The sequence below is a fragment of the Phoca vitulina genome, unplaced genomic scaffold (genome assembly GCF_004348235.1).
Source record: "Phoca vitulina isolate PV1807 unplaced genomic scaffold, GSC_HSeal_1.0 scaffold36, whole genome shotgun sequence".
Lineage (NCBI taxonomy): Eukaryota > Metazoa > Chordata > Mammalia > Carnivora > Phocidae > Phoca > Phoca vitulina.
Genome location: NW_022589739.1, coordinates 14,659,042 through 14,684,244, shown reverse-complemented (window position 1 = coordinate 14,684,244; position 25,203 = coordinate 14,659,042). Strand labels below are relative to the sequence as shown.

General features: G+C 41.0%; 1 protein-coding gene across 2 annotated transcripts in view; it reads right to left on the bottom strand.

The window, feature by feature from the left end:
• Window positions 1-6,092: 6,092 nt before the first annotated feature.
• POLD3 (DNA polymerase delta 3, accessory subunit) overlaps window positions 6,093-25,203 on the bottom strand; it is a 52,243-nt gene continuing 33,132 nt past the window's right edge. For both annotated transcript variants that reach the window (XM_032427179.1, XM_032427180.1), the window contains exons 9-12: window positions 24,026-24,132; window positions 17,243-17,355; window positions 15,566-15,641; window positions 6,093-10,996 (exon numbers count right to left, since the gene is read on the bottom strand). In XM_032427179.1, the coding sequence (XP_032283070.1) occupies window positions 10,794-10,996; window positions 15,566-15,641; window positions 17,243-17,355; window positions 24,026-24,132 (499 nt within the window). In that variant the 3' untranslated portion in view covers window positions 6,093-10,793. The remainder of the gene's footprint in view (window positions 10,997-15,565; window positions 15,642-17,242; window positions 17,356-24,025; window positions 24,133-25,203) is intronic.

Sequence of the window (25,203 nt, the reverse complement as noted above, 5' to 3'; positions counted from 1 at the left end):
ACCGAGAGTTGAACGCTAAACTGCGCCACCCTGGCACCCCTCAATAAATATTTTCTAGGAACCTACTATGTTCTAGGCACTGTCCTAGGTGCTGGAGTTAGAATGATAGCCAAGACAGCCCCTGACTTCCTGAAATTTGCATCGTGATAGAGGAAATGGCCAATAAGCAGATAAACAAATAGCACTTATCACTATCTCAGACATTATAAATCTACAAAGAAAGAGGTGCTCTGCTCTGAAGACAAAATCACATAACCAATGAGGATTCAAACCCATGTTTTCTGCTTCAAAGTGCAGGGCTCTTTCCACTACACCACGCTGCTTGCCCTGAGTAAACAAACAAAACCATAATTTATGAGGCTCCCTCAGCTGCCTGTGTGTGTGCTTGGTGGGGTGAAACCCTCACGCTGTCCATGAAAAAGGGCCAACATCATCAGAAGCAGCAGCTGACTGGCTTGCCTGCGAAAGCAGGTGTCACAGCGTTAGCCAGCCTGGCCTCTACTGCCTTGAAACTTCACATCTGGCACCCAAAGAGAGGGAGAGTGTTTAAATAAGACAGCTATTGACCAAGTGGCTTGAGGAGGGCTGGAGTTGGCTGGTCTCTGGGAATGATGCAAACCACAAGGGGACAGTACTCAGGAGGTGAACAGAGAAAACAGATGGGCTCAAACTACAGGCGTGACTATTGCCTGAGCACCCCATACATCATTGGGGGAGGCAGGAGGAGGCCTCATCCCTGCTGGAGATCTGTTTATTTTTTCATTTATAAAGGTGCCCCCTGATGTCTGTACTTGGGGAAACAGAATGCACGCTCAGACCACTGGCTTTCCTCTAAACTGTCTCAAGTAGAAATGTGGTTGAAATGAAGAGTCCAGGAGGCACACGGCAGCCCACCTGAAAGGTAGGGGTGCTGGGAGATCAAAGGGGAGCTTGGACAGGTGAGCAGAATCACGAGGAAGCCCACCAAAACATTGGGTCCATTAGCGCCTCCCCCTTGCTTTGTCATAAATTAGTTTTGATAGTTCAAATGTGTTGACTATAACAAAGTGGACACTCTAATAAATGATAGTTGAAAATAAATGATGACAACTCATTTTTCTCACATAGGTTAAAGCCCAAAGCACTGCTTTGAAAAAAATAATCGTTATCATTTACTTCCTGACCAACCACTATAAACTGGGCACTTTATTATAATCTCTAATCCTCACAACAATCTTAAGGTAGCCAATACCCTCATCTTTCAGATGAGCAAAGTGAGGCTCCGAGAAGTTAAGTGACTTTGTAGATGTCACACAGGTAGTCAATAGGCACTGAGCTCCAGTCTGTTCAACTTTATTTTTATGTATGTATGTATGCTCCAGGCCCAGCATGAAGCCCAACGAGGGGCTTGAACTCACAACCCTAAGATCAAGACCTGAGCTGAGATCAAGAGTTGGACGCTTAACAGACTGAGCCACCCAGGAGCCCCTAGTCGGTCCAACTTTAAAGTCCAAGTACTTTCTACAAAACCAGCAAGTGACGACCACTTGCCTGATAGCAAAAAGCAACTGTCCCTAGCTACTCCACTGCTTCTATAAGCTGGGAAGCCATATAACTCATACTGTGAGCTATGCACAATTCTAAATGAGGGTAAGGGGGCTTCATGTAGCTTGTTGTGAGGATTAGAGATTATAATAACAACAGTCTTCATGTAGCTTCATTCAAGATAGCTGTTCCCTTACCTTAGGGGTGAGCTTTGGGGTTTGGAGCAAAAAACTTACTGCTAGAAATAAAAGCATATCACTGACCAGTCCCAAGTATAATGGCCGTTCAGTGAGTGACTGATACACACCCTAGTGTGATACGTAACACTGCTTACTGTGCTCCACACCGCTGGAAAAGAACTCAGGTCAAGAATGGACAGTGATAGGCCACTCAGTCTGACCCTCAAATCCCAGCTCTATCATGCACTAGCTGGGCAGCCTCTCTGCTACTCAATTTCCTAATTCACAAAATTGGGCTGATAGCTACACCTCACAAAATTATTAGCATTAAATAACAAAAAGTATCTGGAAGCACTTGGCATAGAATAAATTTATAATAAATATGACTTGGGATGAATTTAGTTGACCATTCTGGGACTATGGGTCATTTTGGCCCAAAGAATTCCAGGGAGATGCAGTAAGTTCCAGGTCTAAACCAGAGTTTGTGTTTGTGCGTCAGAGAATGGCCTACATGTATCCTTAGTGGAACTGTGGAACCAATCCCATCTCCATGGTTTAACTAGGACAATGGCTCAGGCAAGAGCCAGAGGGTTTCCAAGCATCAGATGACCTAGCAAAAGGCTAATCACTCCAAACTTGAAGTTACTCCCAACTCTCTCCTGTCCGGAGTTTCCAAGGAAATCAAGAAGTCATTTGCCTAAAACTGAACTAAATCCAACTCCGTAATATTTTCTCCTGCTTGCTTTATTTCAAGATGCACGTGCAACTTGGCTCTGACTTACGACCTCCTTCATACTGGTAATTCCCTCTTTAGGCTACAAAAGGTGTACAATTCAGACAAGTTAAAATTCCTCAGTGGCTTCCTATTAGAGTGACCTTAAACTATTTAGCAAAGACCTCTGTGATCTGGCCTCTGCTCACGTATTTGACCTCACAGCCCACTATACCACCTCTCCTCAAACCACTTATAATCTCTAAACACTCCATGCTTTTTCTCATGCCTGTGGGCCTCTTATGCCACATGTCCAGTTCCTTCTGCCTGGGATGCCCTTCACTTTCCCATCTGGCAAACTCCTATTCTCAAAAACCTCAGTTTAAGCACTTTGTCCTCTGAGTCCTTAATCCCTAAGGCAATCACAGACAGCCCACCCTGGGGCCCACACCACGTTGTGGGCACATATCTTCTTTACATAGAGGAGGAAGGACATGGTACAGTAGAAAGAATACAGGCTGCAAGTCAGAAAGCCTAGCATTCAAATTCTGGCTCTCCAGGGCAACCAGAGGAGAACGAGCCTCAGTCTCTAGCCTACCGTATAGTCCACGGGCGTGGTTTTCCTTATGTAAAGACAGAAGCAGGGCATCATAGCCAAGAGTCAGTGACTTGAACCACTGGCAAGATCATCCCATTCTAGGATCAATAATTTTAAAGGTGCAATTCATTTTACTTCTTTTGTTCACTCCCACACCTATCTGACAGGGAGTCAGCTTCCTATACAGGTTTGCTAATCATAATCGTTCAAGTATTTCAGTTCCTCCAATTTTTCATTATAAATTTATTATTAAAGACACATATTGGGGCACCCGGCTGGTTCAGTGGGGGGAGCGTTCGAGTCTTGATTTGAGGGTTGTACCCATGTTGGGTGTACAGATTACTTAAAAATAAAATCTTTAAAAGAAGAAAAAAGAGGGGCACCTGAGTAGCTCAGTTGGTTAAGCGTCTGACTTGATTTCATCTCAGGTCATGATCTCAGGGTTGTGGGATCGAGCCCCACACTGCGCCCCGCGCTCAGCGCAGTCTGCTGGAGATTCTCTCTCCCTCTGTCCCTTCCCAGGCTCATGTGCATACTCTCTCTCTCTAAATGAATACATAAAATCTTTAAAGAAGAAAAAAGATACATCTCACCTTTGCCACTTATTGGGCAAATCATGTAACTCTCTGAGACTCCCTAACTTCGTTTGTAAATGAAAGTGTTGTGAGGATTAGAGAAAGTGGATTTAGGTATCTTGCACGAATTTGGCCTTTGGTAAGCACTCTTAAGTATTGTATTAGTATTATAGCACATTATAATTACTTGTCTACATCTCTCCTCCACTAGATAGTAAATTCCTCAAGGGCAAAAAATTCATCTTTGTATCCCCAGCATCTAGCACAACAGTGCTGGGCACGTAGTAAACTTTTAACAAAAGTCTGTGAAATGCACAAACATGCACATGTTTGCCTTTCCAATGATGGTCTGTCCCAGGAAGGCAGAGAACGTGTCATGTGCTTCTCTTCTGTCTTCCACAGCAGCCATCCTGGCTGTTGGGCACATCAGGAAGCATTTTCAAAGCACACTTATGAATGGACCAATACATTCTTCTTACTAGAGGTGGAAGTCACACGATGTGAAGTCTGAAGACTTAGGTTCTAGCCCCGGTTCACTACCTTACTGAGAGATGTTTGGCATACTAACTAAGCAAACTAGGCTTGTTTTCTGCAAAATGGGGAAGAGAAAAACTTTGCAGCTTATCACAAGGATGAAATAAGATAAAGCACTCATATATAGGTAGAATATAACTAAGAGATATAATGGAAACACACTCCTACCAGGCTTTATGGTTTGCAGGAAAACGGTTCTGCTTCCTGTACATCCACTCCAGGATAGAATAAAACATAATACCATGATTATGCTGTTTATATATTCTTCACACATCTTTTAGAAAAACCTGTTGTTGTTGTTGTTGTTTTTTAAGTTGTATTTATTTAAGTAATCTCTACACCCAATGTGGGGCTTGAACTCACAACTCCGAGATCAAGAGTCCCATGCTCTTCCAACGGAGCCAGCCAGGTGCCCCAAACCTGGTTTTGATATTCAAAATGGAAAACACTGCCTTGTCCTACCCCCGTACAATCAGTGAGCAACAAGTGTTCAGGGGCTACTTCTCCACCTGTGAGCCCGCTTAAATAGGATAAAAAATGCCAGATTTCTTCTTGATTTTCTTACAAGGTTAAGTCAAAGGCAAGGCCACGAATTGGACAATCTTTTTTCAAAGAAAAACAGTGTTCTTAATTTAAACCAAAACCAACTAAATGCATTGCTTAGAGAACTATGCTCTATTTAGAAGAGTTTCCTGGTGATCTTAAATTATTCAGAAAACTTTATTTTATTCTAGCCTCTCTTTAAACTCTTCCTAACATTTATTAGTCTACTTATCTAACTTGGTAATTTAGTAAGCATGGTATACTGAGCGTAATGGGATCTTTGTTTATAGATTCAAGACCACTTGGCAGCAATACTGTAGAGAGGACTAAAGCAGCAGATAAGTGGTGGAGTTACATAAACATTAAGATCGCGTCACATCTCACAATCTGGAAACTGAACAACTAGTTGTACTTTCACTTATAAAAACGAACGTCAATCATCACTGGGCAGTATCAAAGTGTGAACTAGTATAGAACCGAGAGCAAGAGAGCACGCCGGCTAAGACTGCAGGCACTGAAGCCAAACTGTCAAGATTTGTATCTTGGCTCTGTGTCACCTGCTAACTCTGTGACTCTGGACAAGTTACTTAACTTTTCTGCCTCAGTTTCCTCATGTGTAAAACTGGAATAAAAGTACCTATTTCACAGGGTTGCTATGAGCATTAAGAGTTAACACTTCTTAACATCCCTGAACAGTGTCTGACACATAGTAGGTGCTCAAAAGTGTGTTATTCTGTTTTGTGTGAGTTTAATATATGTCCAAATACTAGGAGCTACCTATGGAGTATTTCATTAAGGCCTTAAAACCCTTTAAGGTAGGTGGTAGCTCATTGTAAAGAAGAGTAGGAGCACCTGGTGGCTCAGTCAGCTGAGCGTCCAACTCTTGATTTCAGCTCAGGTCATGATCTCAGGGTCATGAGATCGAGCCCCTCATTGGGCCCCACACTCAGTGTGAAGTCTGCTTGAGATTCTCTCCCTCTCCCGCTGCCCCCACCCCTGCCCCCACTCACGTGCTCACTCTAAATAATTAAGTAAAAAAAATATTTTTAAAAATAAATAAAGATGAGGAAACAAGTTCTTGGAGGATGAGTACCTTACCTAAAGTCAGTGCCTTAGAGTTTGAATCCAGAGCCCTCTGCCTCCCAACCTGTGCGGTTTCCATCAAAGCACCCTGCTTCCCCAGTATGCCAAAACTGAGCATGCACAAAACTGAGTTGAATTAATGCTAATCCAATATATATCCCATAAACTGCCTTTGGGAATAATCCTTGGTACCTGCTTCTTTCTTGTTAATTCTCATTCTTGGGGCGCCTGGGTGGCTCAGTCTGTTAAGTCCCAGGATTGAGCCCCATGTTGGGCTCCCTGCTCGGCGGGCAGTCTGCTTCTCCCTCTCCCTCTACCCCTACCCCTGCTCCTTCTCTCTCTCGCTCTGTCAAATAAATGAATAAAATCTTTTAAAAAATTCTCATTCTTAAGATAGGACAGAAATAACTCCACTAAAGGTTCATTTAATTATGGATTACTTATACCATGACTGTGTAAATGAGGAGTGACATTCAAACAGCTAAATAAAATCCACTAAAATGGTGAACCTTCCTTAGCCTGTGTCCTGGGTTAAATCCTCTGTTGTTCTTACAAAGGACTATGAAATGTTGCCCAATATGATTATCCTGGTTCTTTTCTGAATTATTAAGTCCCTTGTCACCACTCCTCTAAGCATCATCTCCACTGCTACCTAATGCTATTTAGTGTGCATGTCCTGCCATTCCAAAACGGTAACCTCTGAGTTCTTGCAATCTCTAAAGTATCTTATCCAGGAGTAAACATAACTAGCATTCAACAACTGCTTGACACTTTGGATTTGAATGATCCAAAGCAGCTATCAAACAACATGGTTTTTCCATTCTTCAAGAGCAGTCCAGTAAAAGATGTGAAAGAACCTGAAGAAAGCCTGAAAGACCAAAAGAAAGAAGTCAAAGAAGAACTAGCTATGAGGAACTTTTGAGTATTTAAAAAAAAAGGGGAGGGGGATAAGCCAAAGTGAAGCCTCAAGAAACAAGGAGTCTGGCAAGAGCAAATGAGAAAAAGAGAGGGAATGGTGTGGGGCAGCCAGACAATATTTAGAGTTTGAAATGAAAGGGCAATTCTAGAATTAAGGTGGGTTTGGATCTGAAGCCTTACCAAGTTTCTCTGGCTAAAGAGCCTGGGTGGCAGTCTGTGGGTGGCCCACACTTAAGAACACACACAAAAAAACTGGACACAGATACAAGTGGTGAGAAGTGTCATGCAGCAGGGAGGGCAAGAGTCAATCCTAAATGCAGTCATTTGGGTACAATGTGCCCTTCAGAGAGGGCATGGTGACAGCATGGGCTAATTTACAGAGCCGCCAGGGCAATAACTCAGAAAGCAATACTGCCTTCTCACAACAAAACGAGGCAGCCCCAGAATGTTTCATGGTGGTAAAAAGCTGCATTACAGCACACTGAGATCCCGGAACCAATGAAAGGAGACAAGTTTACCAAAACGAGTCTTGACACAGAGTACGTTTCTGGCAAATATGTTATTATGCACTCATTCTACTCTTGTCCTGGAGAAACTATTTAGTTTCCTTATATGGCCCTTCTCTTCAGCTCTCTCCTATAAAATAACTAATGTCTTCTTAGAGAAACAAAGATAGAAAAGAAATAGAACTGTTCCACTCGTCCCCCCCTCCCCTCCTCAGTTCTTTTCAGGGAGCTGAGGAGAAGCACACATCCTTGAGAGTGTCAGAGAACGACCCAGTTTTTGAAATCAGTTTTAAAAAACTGAAATGACTTCTGCTAGAGAAATCTGTATTGATGGGGGAAGACAAGGGAAATACTGCAAATGTCTACACTGGCTGCCAGAATTAAGCAGCCTCGTTTTAACACTGACATTTTTCTTTAATCCCATTAAAACTTTAATTTTAGTAGTACTAGAACCAAGATACAATGTGCGTGCGTGGGTAGAAAGACTCTCTACATGGCATACAAAAATCAAAGAAAATACCAGCTGTCTTCTTAAATGACAGTCAACTTCTAATGTTATTCCTCTTCTTAAAATTCTTCAATTGGCCCTCACAGTCTTCAAATAAAATCCAAACTCCTTAGCAGGACCCCAGCTTCATTTCTCAATACATTTCCTCCCTACTCCCAAAGTCTACCAGCCATTTCCCCCCAAAGCCATGCTCCTCTGCCTAGAAAATCTTCTCCATTCCTCTTTGCTTGGTAAAATCCTACTCATCCTTCAAATATCTGCTTAGCTTTCTCTCTTCCAGAAAGAAAGTCCAGCCTCCTGAGCTCTCAGAGAACCCTGTGCTTATTTGTCACTGCATTCACCACAGGACATTATAATTTCATTTTACTGGCTTGTCTCTTCCACTAGATCCTATAGACAAGCATAGAACTCTACTATATATAGCCTCTTGTGCCCAGGTCAGAGGCCTGACACATAGTAGATACACAAACACGTTTTCATGAATAGTAAATACAGCCAAGGAATCTCACTTTCTTTCAAAAGAAAAGTATCTATTCTCTAAAATGTTTCATAAAATTGGACAATTATCATCTCCGTTTGATCACATTTATAGCCAGAATGATGACTTTGAAAGAGTCTAACATCTGGCTCATATCCTTGATAACATTTCAGAAAGCTGGTAGCTGACTGCGTCATTTCTCACATCAGGAAGGAAGCCACCAATTATAGAGCATCTACGTGCTACTACTTGTATACCAAATTTATGCTACATATATACACATTTCTTCAGTCTTGACCATCCATCGTACTTCGTTTTAGCTGTATTTTGACAAAGAACCCGAGGCTTAGAAATGTGCCCAAGGTCACATGGCTAGCAAGTGATGAAGCCAAACTAATACAATGTGCAAGATCAGGACTATATTTTCTCCTAAACGAACTAAAAATTGATGTTGGCTGAAACTAAGATTTCCCGTGGGGTTGAAAAATGATGAAGGCAGCAAATAACTTGTTCATCTCAGACTACGGGTGTGCAGTTTTAACAATATAAACTGAAAACCAGCCTTGTTCCCGTTCAGAGTTGAGATAACTGCACACACTCCTGCCATCCTGTCAAGTAACAGCCTCAGCAGACATTCCATTTGAAGCACTCTTTTAACACAACTTCTCAAATTTATTTAACTCCTGTGGAGAACATGGTAGAGTTTTGTATAAAAAGAAAAAAAAAAGCCACCACTCTACTCCTTCCTAAGCCTGGTAGACAGCTCAGAGTTTAGGCAGCAAACTGGGTAGAGTGATCACAGGATTTGCATCTTCCTTTCAAAGGTGGAACTCCGACCACCACCAGGCATTTTCCAATTCAAAATTCAGTTTTACTAGAGCTGCCAGCATAATTAAAAAAAAAAAAAAAGACTAGACTGATGCTTTTTTCTTTAATTTTCCATTCTTATTTAGAAAAAGGACTAGAGGCAATGACAAAAATAACCATTTAAAAAAGATCACTCTCCAGAGGTTTTTTTGTAAAGATAAGTCAAGGCTTTCCATCCTTTTACATTTTAAAAAGAAAGGGCTGTGGAATATGTCAACCTTTACTCTGCTTGCTACACAAAGCCTCTGCCTTCTAAAGTCCTAGACATAATGCCAGGACTCATCTCCCAAACTTCTGGTCTCAATCAAGTCCACACGGTGCCTGGCCGGAGAGCCCTGGGTGACGGCTGCTGAAGATATTCATGTGAATCCAAGGTCAGTCGCAATCCTAACCTTAAACAGTGGACGGCTGACTGCATCATGACATACGCAGGCTAAGTTAAACATCCCTCGTCTGTCAGTCGTGAGTAACTCCAGCAGCCGAGCCTGCGTTCCTTCGCCCGAACTCACTGTGCAGGATTCACCACCACACCCCCTCAATCCACTGAGCTCACTATCCAGCCATAATGAAAACTGCTTAAAAGTTATCACTGGAATAGATGATTTTCCATAAGTAACAAATGAAAATGTTTTACTTGCTGTTTAGTCCTATTAACAACTCTGTCTCTCCATCTTTTCTTGTGGCAGCCCGTATTTTTAGGCAAATGGGACGGTTAAAAATACAAATGAACACAACCTCTGTATAAAACTGTGTGCTTTATCTCCCTCATTACATTCCTGGAAAATTGCTGTTTCTGAACATTCAGGTTCCTCGAGAAGGAGAAATTTTTCTTAACTATTGTACTCTGCATGTGGAAAGGGATTTCTCTTTTTAGCCTCCATTTCATTGCCTGGGTTTCACTCTCTAGGTATTGAGAGTGGGAGAGGGGAGGACACAAAAATCACAAAGAGCAGTGTAAAGCATGCCCTGCGTCAGCAACATGGCAAGGCCTCCACTGTCATCAAAGCTGACACTAAGTAATTTCTGATGGAGCTGAATGTCCCATTACATTTCTATTTGTGCTCTGCCTGAAGCTTTTCCCTACCTACTAATTGCAAATGAAGGTCCAGAGAGCTTTTGTGAAAGCGGGGAGAACACAAGCAATGTGCTGGTCTGTAGCCAGGAGTCAGTGTACTTTATAACGGAGGAAGAGAGGATTAAAGGATTACAGGGGGATTTTTGTTTCAGCCTTTAGTCCAACCAAGATTTAAAAGACTTACAGAAAATGGCTTCATACAGAAGTATGGTAGTGGGGAAGGGATTATAGGGGGAGTGGTAAACATGTCCAGTAAAAATCAGGGATAAATGAAGACCCACACAAGTCCAGAGAATGCAAAGGAACAAGGAAGAATACTTCCCGAGCCGTAAGTGCTCAGGGCACAGGGTGGGTAGGGCCCAATGAATTAGCAACTAAATGGCTTCAGTGATAATTCTGAAACCTGTTCCAATTTATTTTTGGAGTGAATTCTTCTCCAGAACAGGTCAAAGATTGTGCTTAAAAAAATGTCCTTAGAACACAACGGCTTCTTAAATATTCTTTTGCCTCTTGCTTCCAGGTTCTTTCCCTTTGGTTAAAAACCAGAAACAGTATAAACCTCACAGGATGGAAGAAGTCTTTTGATAGAGGCAAGGTGAGGCACAAGATGAACTTACACAGTAAGCGAGAGTCTGTCTGTCTTGGTCTTCTCCTTGGACCACTCCATGTCTCTGACTTAACAGAGTCGGCAGTTCACTTCCTCTGGAAGAAGCCAGTAATGGACACTTGTCTGTTGGCTTTGCCCAGGGCAGCAGTCCCTTTCTTTGGGCCCTTTCGTTCTTCTTTGGGTTCTTTTTTCACAGTCATAGTAGAGGGTCTGTGTACAGAGGAGGTCTTCATCTTAAGCTCCTCTTCACTATCAGTGCAGGATTCACTCTCGTAGACTTTTTCAGTCACTGGCAGAATAAGGAAAAAATGGGATAGGAATGGGTCGAGTCATTTAGAATACTACCATTAAGAGAATGATATGTCTTGTTCACTCTGATTCCCTTAGATCCTCTGATAAAGGCAGGTGTGCTCACCTAGTCCTGAAGCTTTCTCCCATTGGGAGATCACATCTGGCCACAGGTAGGAAGTATGTATCCTGAGCTCACACAATCTCTAGTTGGGGTTCAGAAACAACATTCGACCTTACTGTCTCATGCTATGTCCCATGCCTTTCAATGGGCCCTTATCCTTTGATTGCCCAAATTCTGCATTTGGGTCCTGGTCTATGCTAGCTAACTTCTGAAACTCTGCACTGGAACTGTCTGTATCTCAAACACCTACTTCTACCTCCATGCTTTGACTAACTTCTTCAGTTTCATTTCCCTGACCAACAGTGCCTACCTATTTCCATTGTTGGTTTCCCTGGCCCTAATCTCTTCTCTATTTGCCAGTCCCCATCCTGTCCAACCAGGCTCACAGTTACGGACCCCCTTGGCTAGCTCTATCCTGATACCATCCACTCTGCACATCCTAAGTACAAAGAATTGTAGATTACTCAATTGTTCAGTTCTTAGTTCTGAATGACTCAAGACTTAGTAGTGGTCTACATCATGAAGATAACTGCCTCAAGCGAATTCAATCGTATGACAAACTTGATAGTTTTAAGTAAGGACAGTGGTAAAATGAGAAACAAAGTTACCAATTCTCTGAACTCCCTATCAGCCAAAGGCATAATTTGCCTTTTCTTATACCAATAATATCCACTGATCCCTTCCCAATGGAAACTTTGAAAAGTGAGCAGTTAGTACAAAGACGCTGAAAAGGGCACAGGCACTAACTTCGGACAATGATGTCACAGAACTGATGAGGGTCTCTTCAGTATGACTGCAGTGCACAAACCAAACACGAGAAACAGTATAATGCCACCTTCCTGTGACTTGAGAGAGCTGCAGCAGCTGTATTAACATCTAAATTCTTTCTCAGCCCTCCTGGTTGCAGCAGGAGGATGAAGAGAAACAGTAAAGGAAAACATCTCCTCTTCGCTGAACACAGTAACCTAATATGCGTAATAAATGTTCAAGCGATTGAAGTGAAAGGTATTTTTCCCATTAAAGAACAATAACAGTTTTAAGCACTTAACTACTGATTGTTCTTTCTAATAAAATATATTAGTCAAACTGTTCTAGAGGCAGTGGCTTTGGAATCAAACATATCTGCATTCTCACATCTATTCTGCCACTTACATTTCTCAAACTTTTGATGTGCATCAGGATCACCTGCAGGGCTTGTTAAAACAGATTGCTGGGTTCTATTTCCAGAGTTTCAGATTCAGTAGGTCGGGGATAGACCTGAGAATTTGCTTTTCTAACATGTTCCCAGGGAATGCTGGGCTGCTGATCTGGGGACCACACTTTGACAATCACTGTTCTTTCCTCCCCTGTAAAATGGGGATAACATCGCCTCATGGAAGGTAGGGATGCACCTAGTAATCTTAGGCAAGTAACCTTCCATGCTATTTCCCCCCCTCACAATGGGAAAGCCATCTTGGAGGTCAACTGGCTATTGCCAGTGGAGCATCCCTTCTCCATATCCATCTAATCCCATTAAGGTTGCATAATTAATGGTTCCCTCCTTAAGAGTTCCTAGGATTTGTCATTACTTTCACGAGCCTAGAATTCACTTTGCTGATTCCTGTCAACTTAGAGGCTAAAAACACTGATAAGCTTTAAATATATATATAAAGTGTTCTCAAAGGCCTTATTACTCAACTGTCTTCCACAGACCAGTGACATTAGAATCTCCCATGAGTTTACTAGAAATGCAGAATTTCAGGTCCTGCCCGAGGGCCTACTGATCTTTAGCAAGATCCTCAAGTAATGCATATACTCAGCCAAGTTTGAGAAATGTTGCTCTAAGATACTTAGGGAATTCCCATGGCATACCTATTAGTTCAGCAATTATGATCCCTGAATACCACCACCATCTCATAGGCAAATTGAAAAGCATTATGTAACTGGATTATTGGAACAAGCTTATGAGCTGCTATTTACTCAAAATCTCAAATTAGGAAAGTCCGAAGAGTCACATACAGATATAAAAAAGAAACAACTTACTACTAGTTGGTGGTATAAGACTTGCTCCTTCATAAGGTGTATTTTGTATTCAAATGACAGCAGGTCTATAATATTGAACTCCAACATCAATTAGCTCATTATTTCATTACTTATTACTGAAACCACTGGTTGTCTCATTGCCAATTCTGTGCAATGCATTGCTTGGGGGAGTTAAAAACTAGTCAGGGCAACACCAACAAAATTTCTTAAGCAGCACACTTGGTATACCTCGAGAGCTAAAAGAAGGATTTCTGTATTCAAAGCTGTATTACTTCAAACTACAGGACAAAGGAGATTTCAACTTAAAAGATACAGAATCTTTATTTTAACTGAGTAACATGCAACTGTTCTGACCTGCCATAAAAAAGAACCCAGTTTACACGGGTAACACAGAATTATTCTCTACTCAAACAACGTTTTGCTCTTAGAAATCCACCTTGTCTAGAAGTCTACCCCAAACTTATCTCAGGCGCTCAACTCCCCAGTCCCCGCAGCAAACTCACAGAAAGGGAAAGACCAGTTTTTAAAAACCCCGTACCAACTCTGATCCAGCAGAGGACAGGGTAAGCCCCCTGTGCTGTACACTTGGAATAGTCTGAACAGAGAGAGGAAAGCCCAACTACTTTGTTGGTAACAGGAGCCAAGATTCATTAGGTTGAGCTTGGACTAAAAACCTTAAAAAAAAAAAAAAAAAGGTGCTATGAGAGCACAGTTTTCATTGTTGCATCCAAGGCTCTTAATAGTCCTATCTGGAGACTGGAGTGCAAAAAACCCACATCCCATACCTGGCCCAAACTTGAGTGCTGTGTTTTGAACAAAGCAATAGGTAATTAGCCACAAACTCCCAGTGAATGCTCACAATGATATAGCTGACATTTTTCTTTTGGGGTAGAAGGAGGAAAAAACTGGCAGTGATGCTTTTGTCTCTTAAATTTAAAAGAAAAAAAAAAAAGAACTTCAATAGTAAATATATATATCATCAACAGTCAAACCAAAAGGCTTAAAAAATACACTATTAAAAGACTGAAAGCAAACAAAACAAAAAATAAAAAACCAACCCTACTCAAAGTCTGGAATTCATAAGCTCACAAAAAATTTTGGCACTGAAAAGACAAATTTCCACATGTAAGGAATTTTATTCCCCAATCATATGCTACAATTAAAATGGCACAGGTGTTTTCAGAGGACTGGGAGGTGGGGAACAATGAGATGGAGTTCACACCAGCTCTAACAACCACATATCCTAGGAAAAGTGGATTCTTCAGAGTTGATCAATTTTTTTAAGACGAAAGTTTGAACCAGAAAAGGAAAATCAAGAAAGAAAAAATACTTCTTTAGGAGAGCAAGTGCCGCAGGAAGGGAGAAACTACAATTATGGGCTATCCAACTAACAAGGGGTTTACAAACCTAAGCCCACAACTCTTTCTAAACACAAAAGGACAGTATCAGGACTGGAGCATCCTATCGGGCTGTAAGTGCAAAAATCCCACAGAAGTGTGGGTTAACTGCAGAAGGGAAGGGCAAGCTTAAACAATGGCTGAAGAATCAACCTATAACTCAAAACCTAAATTCTAATTCCCCTCTAGGTCACCATAGAAAGCACAGGCTTTTACCTAACATGACTTACAAACAGGCAACATAAAGGAAATGATTTGGAAGAGTCAAACCCCTCTGTAGAACAAATGGGACAAAATACCAAGAAGATTCTTGACACTCTCTTCAGAGTCTCATCATCTGTGGGGGCTTCTTTTCCACTGTTCAAATGTATAAAACAACCATTGTAAAAAAATAAAAGTTTCTCAATGTCTGTAACAACATTTTAAGTTGGTATTATGGTTTCCATCTTGAAAGTGTTTTTTTTTTTTTAAAGATTTATTTATTTGAGAGAGAGAGACATGGATAGTGAGAGAGTGCAAGCAGGGGGAGGGGCAGAAGGAAAGAATCTCAAGCAGACTCCCCACTAAACAGGGAACCTGACACTGGGCTCGATCTTATGACCCTGAGATCATGACCAGAGCCAAAATCGAGAGTCAGACGCTCAACCGACTGAGCCACCTAGGTGCCCCGAAAGTGTTTTTAAATGTTACCTCACCTGCATCTTAACTACTCCACATATAGGCAAAAATGGGTATTTTACATCCATTCCATAGATCAAGAAACTCCCCACCAGAGGTGATGTGACATTCATCCAAGATCTCAAAGCGCATTTCTATAACATATGGCCCAAACAAGCACCCATGTTCTGACTTTAGTTGTAGTGTTCTCTGCACTCTGCTACTCAGAGTGTGCGCCATGGACAAGCAGCCTGGCCTCACTTCAGGGTGTCATGTGCACACTCAAGTGTGAGGAGCATTGCTCTGTAAGAGATTATGGCCTCTCTATGGTAATCATCTCTCTAGATTTGGAGCCAAAAACTCTTCTTACCTATGCAGCCTTCCTCATCCACAAAAGTTTTCGATTTCAGCACCCGCTTTCGTTTTCTTTTTTCTCCACTTGAGCTCTAAAAGATCACAGGAAGATCAGAGGTTACATTTGGTTGATCAATGTATGTACAGAGAAAAATAACAAAAGCTTTTTATTTTTTATTTTATTTTTTATTTTTTTTTTTTTTTTAAAGATTTTATTTATTTATTTGACAGAGAGAGACACAGCGAGAGAGGGAACACAAGCAGGGGGAGTGGGAGAGGGAGAAGCAGGCTCCCCGCGGAGCAGGGAGCCCGATGCGGGGCTCGATCCCAGGACCCGGGATCATGACCTGAGCCGAAGGCAGACGCTTAACGACTGAGCCACCCAGGCGCCACCAACAAAAGCTTTTTAATCTACAACAATCACCTTCCAATATTCCATGATGATAAAAAGTTGAATGAGGAACTCTACCCATTTCCTTTTAGGGACCAGTCCTACCACACAGACAAGTTACGTTCTTGTATATGCAAGCTAAATATTTAGGAGATAAAAAGTAGCACGTTCAGCAAAGAACTGTGTTCATTCAGTCAACAAACTTTTGTTGAGTAGCACAGGCACCATGGTTAAAAAGACCAAGAGGACAAGGACCTTAGTCGGGGAGACAGACCCCTGCAATCCACTGTAGTTAGGCCTTTAATGGAGGGGCTGTGGCAGACATTATGGGAGCACAAAGGGAACGCCCCTAAACCAGATGAGAAGTTTCCATGGCATCCCCACTTGCTGTAGACACTTGCTATTTTATTTTTTTAAAGGTTTTATTTATTTATTTGAGTGAGAGAGCACAAGAGGGAGGGAGGGAGGGGCAGAAGGAGAGGGAGAAGCAGACTCCCTGCTGAGCAGGGAGCCCAACACGGGGCTTGATCCCAGGACCCTGGGATCATGACCTGAGCCGAAGGCAGACACTTAACCAACTGAGCCATCCAGGTGCCCCGATACTTGTTTTTTTTTAGACTTAACACTGCAACATTGCTCCCATATAATTTAGTCTCACACACTATTACTAGTACCAACGTCCTTTTATCTCCACTGGCCTTTCATCCATTTTCTCCTCAGCTAACGAAGAAATTAGTGCAAAAATTTAAACTACAGTTTAATACAATGACTTAAGGAAAACTAAAGTCATAAAGGGAAAAAAAAACTTGTTAGCACCCTTCTCCTCGACTCTTCTTTATCTACACTAATAGATGCAGACAAGGTGCAGATGAAGACCATTCAAAACTGTATTTCCCCATCTGTTGCCAGCTTTTCTCACCTTGCCCTTCCAGAAGAGCAACAGACGTGCGTAAGTGTCTGTCCCATTTCCCACCCTTCGCTCTGATGCAGGCAACACCTGAGTTTGCACAATTCCAACAGGAGCGGGCAGCACAGCAGCCCTGATGCCGGAGGTCATGAGAAACAAAACCGCTCCCAGACCTCACCCCTGCAACCTTCCTAAGACTCTGCCCCTATAGCTGAACCCTCGCTTCAGGTACGAGGCCATGCCCAGTCTGTGGTACCCACAGGAGAACAAAATGAGACAAGAGCCATCTACTGGTACCGGTGAACCGTACAGCAGCGACCAATTCAGCACAGGAGTTTCAGGTTCTTGGGCAATAAAGGACAGATGGAAAGGCAACCATCCCAGTAAAGGTTTACCTTGACAGAAGGAGGCTCCGGTTCAGTATTCGGCAGTGGTTCCGGAGGTGGAGAAGGAGGAGGAGGTGGGGATGGTGACTCAGCTTCATAATCCCCAGGAGAGTCTGGTACGACTGAAATAATGAAACAAGCTTAGATAAGAGAACTGGGGCACTATCTGGTACAACACCTCCAATGGCTTTTTAAACTTCCATGTCCAACAAAGGACATTTTGCAAGCAGTAATTCATGACAACCAAGGGCTCTGCAGTTATATATCTTTAAAATATACATTTTCTTGGGGCGCCTGGATGGCTCAGTTGATTGAGCATCCAACTCTTGGTTTCAGCTCAGGCCATGATCTCATGGGTCATGGGATTGAGCCCCATGCTGGGCTCTGTGCTCAAGGGGAGTCTGTTTGAAGATTCTCTCCCTCTGCCCCTTCCCCTGCTCACTCTCTGTCTCCACAGGTAGCTAAATCTTTAAAAAAAAAAAAAAATACACATTTTCTTAATTTTATACAAAGAAAACCAGAGAATTAAGAATTATTAAAGCTGGAATATACCTTAGAGATCTTTTTTTTTAAAGATATATAAATTTTTTAAAAAAGATTTATTTGAGAGAGACACAGCGAGAGAGGGAACCCAAGCAGGGGGAGTGGGAGAGGGAGAAGCAGGCTTCCCACTGATCAGTGGGCCCGATGTGGGGCTCGATCCCAGCACCCTGGGATCATGACCCAAGCCAAAGGCAGACGCTTAACGCCTTAGCCACCCAAGCACCTCAACCTTAGAGATCATCTTAACTAAACTTCTTATTTTACAGGAGAGTCAGGATATAAAGTTGTTTTATTTTTTTTTTTATTTTTCCTAAAGATTTTATTTATTTTTTGACAGAGAGAGAGAGAGAGGGAACATAAGCAGGGGGAGTGGGAAAGGGAGAAGCAGGCTTCCCGCGGAGCAGGGAGCCCGATGCGGGGCTTGATCCCAGTACCCTGGGGTCATGACCTGAGCCAAAGGCAGACGCTTAACGACTGAGCCACCCAGGCGCCCATAAAGTTGTTTTATAAATATCCACTGATCATCCACCATGTGTCATGTATTCCACTTACAATTGTTTCATTTATCCTCACAACAACCCTAAGAAACAAATATTATTCGCACATTACAATTGAGTAAAAAAGAGACTCAAAGAGGTTAATGAACTTGCCAAGGTCACAGAGCTTACAACTGAAACAGGAAGTTTTCAACCCCAGTCAGTCTGATGCCACAGCCTTACTAGTCCAACTACCCTGTGTTGCCTCACCATTCAGGGCAGACATTTTAAGATTAAGTGGATATAATTCTCAGATTATATCAAATGTTCCATCCCAGAGTCTTTGTGACTGTGATGTAAGGATTATTTGCAATCACCTACAGATGTTGGTTAGACTGAAATTTTCCAGCTGACCTTAAGAGCACAAACTTTGAAGAAAAAACTACCCTGAAACAGTCACAATTATAGCTCTAACAACTAAGACTTGCTCAATATTGTACAGCGCAGCTATTTCTAGTGATTGCCCATTGATGAGGTTTGCTTTGCTACAGTGAGATTAGCAGGAAAGAACACTTTTGGGAAGGCAATATTGCTCTGGAAGTGGTATCACCCGAGAAGAGAGCATCACCAGAGAGGGATCCCATCATTCCTCAACAGTTCCAGAGATAGTGGTTTGTATAAGGCTCATGAGAGAGGAAGTGAAAATCCTCAGCTGACCTATTGCTTAATCATCACAAAGAAATTGCTGGTAAAAAGACTGGGTAGCTGCTTAGCCTCACCTGCTCCCTGAACCTCCTGGCTGTATTCAGATTTTTAGCACAAGTCTTGGATCTGAAATTCTCCCAACTGATTAGGTCAGTGTTGAAAATTATGACAGTGGAGGGTTCAAGGCCAAATGACCTAAAGAGGTGAAGCAAAACAAAAGCCAGAACGAAACAATAAATTATACACTTCAGTATGAAATGGGCCCCAAAACTTTATAAGCTCTGGGAAACAAGAGTCAGAAACATATGAGGAAAGTGGTGCAGCTAGTAACACAGCTCTGGGAGGCTAGAACATGACAGGAGCTCAAGTAAGCAAAGAAGTCAAACCACAGAACCAAGCTCCCATTTTTCTGAAGGTATAGCAATTAAGAAAGCTGTACACATGTTTTTCACGGGCAGGAGGAAAGTTTACATAGTGAGAAAGCCAAAGAAAAGGAATTTTGAGTACTCACAGTAATAAATTTAGGAGTTTTAATTCTATTTCCACTTCGGTAACCATGAAAACACTTAATCCTAGTGCCACCCTCTAAGACCCCTCTCACTGAACTGTATGGAATTGTTTATCTAGATTCCCCCCAACTCTAACCTCCAGAGAGGCAGAAACATCACAATTTCCCTGGCACTGAACACAAATAACAATATATATATATATATTTTTTAAGATTTTATTTATTCATATGAGACACAGAGATACAGAGAGAGAGAGAGAGAGCATGAGCAGGGGGAGAGGCAGAGGGACGCTGAGCAGGGAGCCTGATGTGGGGCTCAATCCCAGAACCCTGGGACCATGACCTAAGCAGAAGGCAGACGCTTAACTATCTGAGCCACCCAGGTGCCCAACAAATAACAATATTTTTAAATAAAGGAAAACAATCATTTTCTGAACTACATTTGGGATGAGGGGCTTCTAGGTCAAGGAAAAGTCAGCATATACCTCCCTCTCCCTTCCACATCCACCCAAAGAGAATCATTACAATGATGACAAAGGAATGAAATGCTGTAAACCTGCCCCTTCACCCCCATCCCCACCATACCAGGGAAGAGAAAAGAAGAGGGAGCCAAGAACTTGGAATGAGTAAGAATTTTCAACAAATCCCCAAAAGATGGAAGGCAGATGGGAGAAAGTTGACAAGAGAAGCATCAGTCAATTAGATGAGTCAGATAGGAGAGGTTACTATCTATTACAAAACTTCTATTTTATCTGATTTTTCAAATTGTGTATCACTTTGTTTAAAAAAATGTTTTTATGTAAAATATTTTAAGAAAGGAAGGATAGGGAAAACAACTAGAATTTTCTGGGCTTTACAAACAATAATCATTCATTCTCATAATAATCCCACAAAATCCCTATTCCTATTATTTGTTTTAAAAAAAATTTGCCCACATTCATATGCTAGAATCCATGTCTGCCTATTTCAGTCTTTACCATCAAGGCAAGCATTCTCCCTTGATGTATTTTTAGTGACATAAGCATAAGGAATGTTTCATACATTGGTGTAGTTTAAATATATTTGCAATGAATTTGCAGCTCTTCAGATAAAAGGTACTCAAATAGTGAAATGTAACACTTATCCCAGGAAAACAACCTTTGTTGGTGCAGAATAAGAACTGTGGTAAAGGGGCGCCTGGGTGGCTCAGTTGTTAAGCATCTGCCTTCGGCTCAGGTCATGATCCCAGAGTCCTGGGATCAAGCCCCGCGTCGGGCTCCCTGCTCGGCGGGGAGCCTGCTTCTCCCTTTCCCACTCCCTCTGCTTGTGTTCCCTCTCTCGCTGTGTCTCTGTCAAATAAATAAAATCTTTAAAAAAAAAAAAAAAGAACTGTGGTAAAACTAATTTTAAGGATCCAGTGATGTAACCACTGTTTAATCATATAGAGTTCTATGGCAGAGACAGGTAATTAGAAATCCTGGAAATCATTCATAGCTTCCTAGGAAATTTTTTAAACTACCTATCTGAACCTTTTAAAAAGAGGAGGGTCATTTGCTTAACATTCTCCATAAGCAACTGGCAAAAACTGAAAATGTTAGCAAAAACTTAAACATATCAGTTAAAACTATTTTTTCCTAGTAATGTAGACATTACTCTTAATGTGATTTCTTTCTGGGTCTGGCCTTTTCTTGTTTTACAGAGTACGTAGAACTGCTTAACGTGCTCATGCCTCTGCCAGGAAGAGAAACAAAGGAAAAGTCCCTTAAGTAGAGAGTTAAACATACGAAGTTGAACAGAACTTTCTAAGAAGAGACTTACTACTGTTAAACACTTACTGAACACCTCCCTAAAAAAAGTGGGGTGAATAGTAAGAAAACCTGCTATGTTAAGCACTGTCCTGGCACTGCTGATATATCTTATTTGATGTTCATAAAAAACCTACACAGTGTGTGACAACCTCCCCAATTTAGAAATGGAGAAACAAAGAAATGGAGAAGTTAAATAATCTGCCTAAAGTCATACAGTAAGTGGAAGAGGTAAGATTTAAATTCAGGTCTGTTTGACTCCAAAGTCCCTGCCATTTCCTCCACTCCTGTTGCTCATCTGCTAATTTCCAGCTGAAGGCAGCATACTGAATAACATATATTGGTAATAAAATGGTAATAGGTTAGAGACAGTGTGAAGGTTTAAATTAAAGCTCATTGGCTTTGAGACAAAGAAAAAATTTAGGAATAAAATGGCAAAGGTTTATAAATTTAGTCAGATGCTAAAAATTATTTTTACTAGATAAAAAATCTGACAGCCTCTCATCTATATTATCCATTATTATAGATTGTCCACCTCTATCACATCTCTTCTCACTTCTTTCCAAATAACCCCACTCATATTTCTAATCACCCACAGGTATTATTTTTGTGGGCTAAGGATCAGAACTACAGAGAATATTTCAGAAGTATGTAATGAGTGCTCAGTCAACCACAGTAATTCCTTGACTTAGAGTGGACTCCTTCACTAGAGTATCTAGTTTATCTAGTTTATCTTTTCCAAAGTACATTAGGCTGATGGCTTGAAAGACTCTTCCAGAATCTTCCCCAAGTCCTTTTCCTGGTTGGAAATACGGAAGATTAATCCAATTAGCACACATTCCTGTTACTTCCTAATTATTTTCCCGTGTATCTGCATGGAATTCCCTCTATTTCTCCTCAATTCTTAACTGGTCAGAATGTTCCTTGATGGTTCTTGTTTCATCTACATGCTTGGGTATCCTCCTTTCAGTAGTCTTGGTCAAAGCATTTTGATAAATGACATGGAATGAGTATAGAGCAACTGCCCCTCTGGGATGCTCACAATGCCCTATCCCTACCCATTCCAGAGTCATTAAAAAACCCTAGCTCTGGTGGGCACTATACCTCTCATGGGATATCAGAGGCCATAAACTCCAACATGTAAGCATGGCTATTAGGATCTAAATCCATGGAAGAGTCAAAGATGTACCCTCTATCACAGATTTAATCTCCTTGTACAATTTCTTGGGTCTGGTTCATTTCTTTTACTTTATGATCATCTGTTTATATAATTAGCTTTTTCACTCATTTGTACATGTACAGTTGCTGAGTTGCTTTGGGGGAACCTCTGTTGCCATTTTCAGTTCTTCTTACAGCAGTTTCTGTTAAGAGGAGAGTCTAGCAAGTTTATTTTGTCAGCAGAATAGATTACTTTTTCTTTGTTATTCTTCTTTAATCTCTTTTAGCATCAGTTTGTTTGTCTTTGTACCTTCACCTGATGCTGAATTCCTTTGGACTAGATCTCCCTAACCCCTCAAAATGTTTTATACCCAGTATGGTAAAAATTCATGGAGAACTGATTACAGAAACTCAAGCTTTTCACCACTGTTCTCAAAGCAGGGTAGAATTCATCTGGCATATGAGTTCAACAAAGGCATCTTTCTCTTTAACAGCCTCCTCTTTCTAGACACCTTCATTTACACATTTACACTCTTTGGGAAGAGATCTTGGCTCTTAGGATACTTGATATTATTTGAAAAGGCACATTAATTTTCCAGGTAAGAATCTTGCCCTTATTCTGTTTATCTTACAACAGTGCCCACAGCCTAATACTGAAAGGGTCCATGGCATCATTCCCTTTCGACAATGATACTATAGAGTCTTAATCTTAGCACAGTTTTACTTATGTAGTGTGGACCACCACCATACCACCAACACCCTTCATGCCTACAATATTACCCGTTTTAAAAGATTCACATGAAGGTAGCCAAAGGAAGATCTCCACTTCATTTTTTAAAAAGAAAAGCTCTTTGATAATATATATAATAATAATCCTTTTTTTAAAAAAGATTTATTTATTTATTTATTTGAGAGAGAGAGCTCGAGAGGGGGGAGGGTCAGAGGGAGAAGCAGACTCCCCGTTGAGCAGGGAGCCCAAAGCGGGACTCGATCCCGGGACTCCAGGATCATGACCCGAGCCGAAGGCAGTCGCCCAACCAACTAAGCCACCCAGGTGCCCAATAATAATCCTTTTTCTCTTACATGTTCGTTATTTTGGCACATTACCAGAAAATGATGGTTCTGGTCAAAAGGCTAAAGTAGACTTTAATGGTGCTCTATGCCTCTCAACACTAGGATTGCTACTGTCATTGTAACCTATAATAAATTACTTTTTAACTCCTTAAGCATAATAAGAATTGACCCATGCTACTGACTAAAATGTTTGTGTTCCCCCAAAATTCATATGCTGAAGCTCTAATCCCTAATGTGATGGTATCTGGAGGTGAGGCCTCTGGGAGGTAATTAATGGAATGAGATTACTGCCCTCATAAGAGACACAAGAGAGACGATTTCTCGCTCTACCACATGAGGATACAGCAAGAAGATATCCTACAAACTAGGAAGAGAGCTCCCACCAGGAACTACACATCAGGCAGTGCCTTGATTTTGGACTTCTCAGTCTTCAGAACTGTGAGGAACAAATCTGTTTTGTTTAAGCCACCCAGTGTATGATATTTTTATTATAGCAGGCTGACTGAGACAATCCCACTAGCCAAAAATTAATAGCAATGCCCACCTTCATCTTCACTGCTATCAGACTCAGGAAGTTTGATTCGTCTCCTCTTTTTCTTCATATTTTCAGTTTCTTTTGTCTCATCATCAGATAACTCCACTCGCTTCCCCCTGTTGGCATCCAGGAATAATTTAAGCATGTTACACAAAACAAAAATATAAGTATTTATATGCTACTATGAGTCTTGCTTCATAACCCATGGTCTTAATTCCAGAGGACAGAAGAGTCAAAGTAGACCAATAAGGATTCTTTTTAAGGACACTCTGCTAACTGACCACAACTAAGTCACTCAATGGGTTGACCAGAATTAAACATTTTTCTAGCTCTTTATATTGATCATTGGAAGCTACTTACCAGCTCATCAAGAATCATTACAAATTCCTACAAATTCCTTCTTACTTCTCCTATTGGCCTTTCAACCATTCAACAAGCATTAAATAAGCAGCTACTAAGTAGAGGCTCTTGGCTAAACACGGAGGATGAAAGATGAAGAACACTGTTCTCAAGAAGCTCTGGCAGGAGAAATAAATAGATATAAACACCACCAAATATAAGACAATGTGATAGATATTACTGGACAAATAAAATGTTATGGGACAAGACTCTTACTTGAAAACTGAAAGCTAAGTGGAAGTTTATCAGATAAAAAGGGGAGACAAAGATATTAAAGAGAAAAAACCAAATATTTTAAAGAGAAAATATGGGCAAAGGCATAGACCTAAGACCTTAACGTGATTCTAATGACATAATAAAAAACCTAGACTTCATCTTGTCATTAGTTAGCTCCTCTGGATACTCTACCACCCTATTCAAATATGTATGAGATATAGTTTTTATCTTCAAGTAACTTATTTCTTATGTAACTTTAAATATCAACTTATTTTTCTACCTCAAGCTAGAAAAAAACAAACCTCAAATGAGTAGAAAAAAAATAATAAAGAGCAGAAATCAATGAAATAAAATAGAAAAAAATTAACAAAGCCGAAAGTTGTTATTTTGGGGCAAAAGATTAACAAAATTAATAAACCTTTTTATAAGCCTGATTTAAAAAAAGACAAAACTACATATTACCAATATTAGCAATGAAAGAATGAAGGAATCTGTAGTGATAAGTACAGATTCTATAGATACTCAAAGAATAAGACTATATTAGGAACTTTATGCCAATAAACTCAACAACT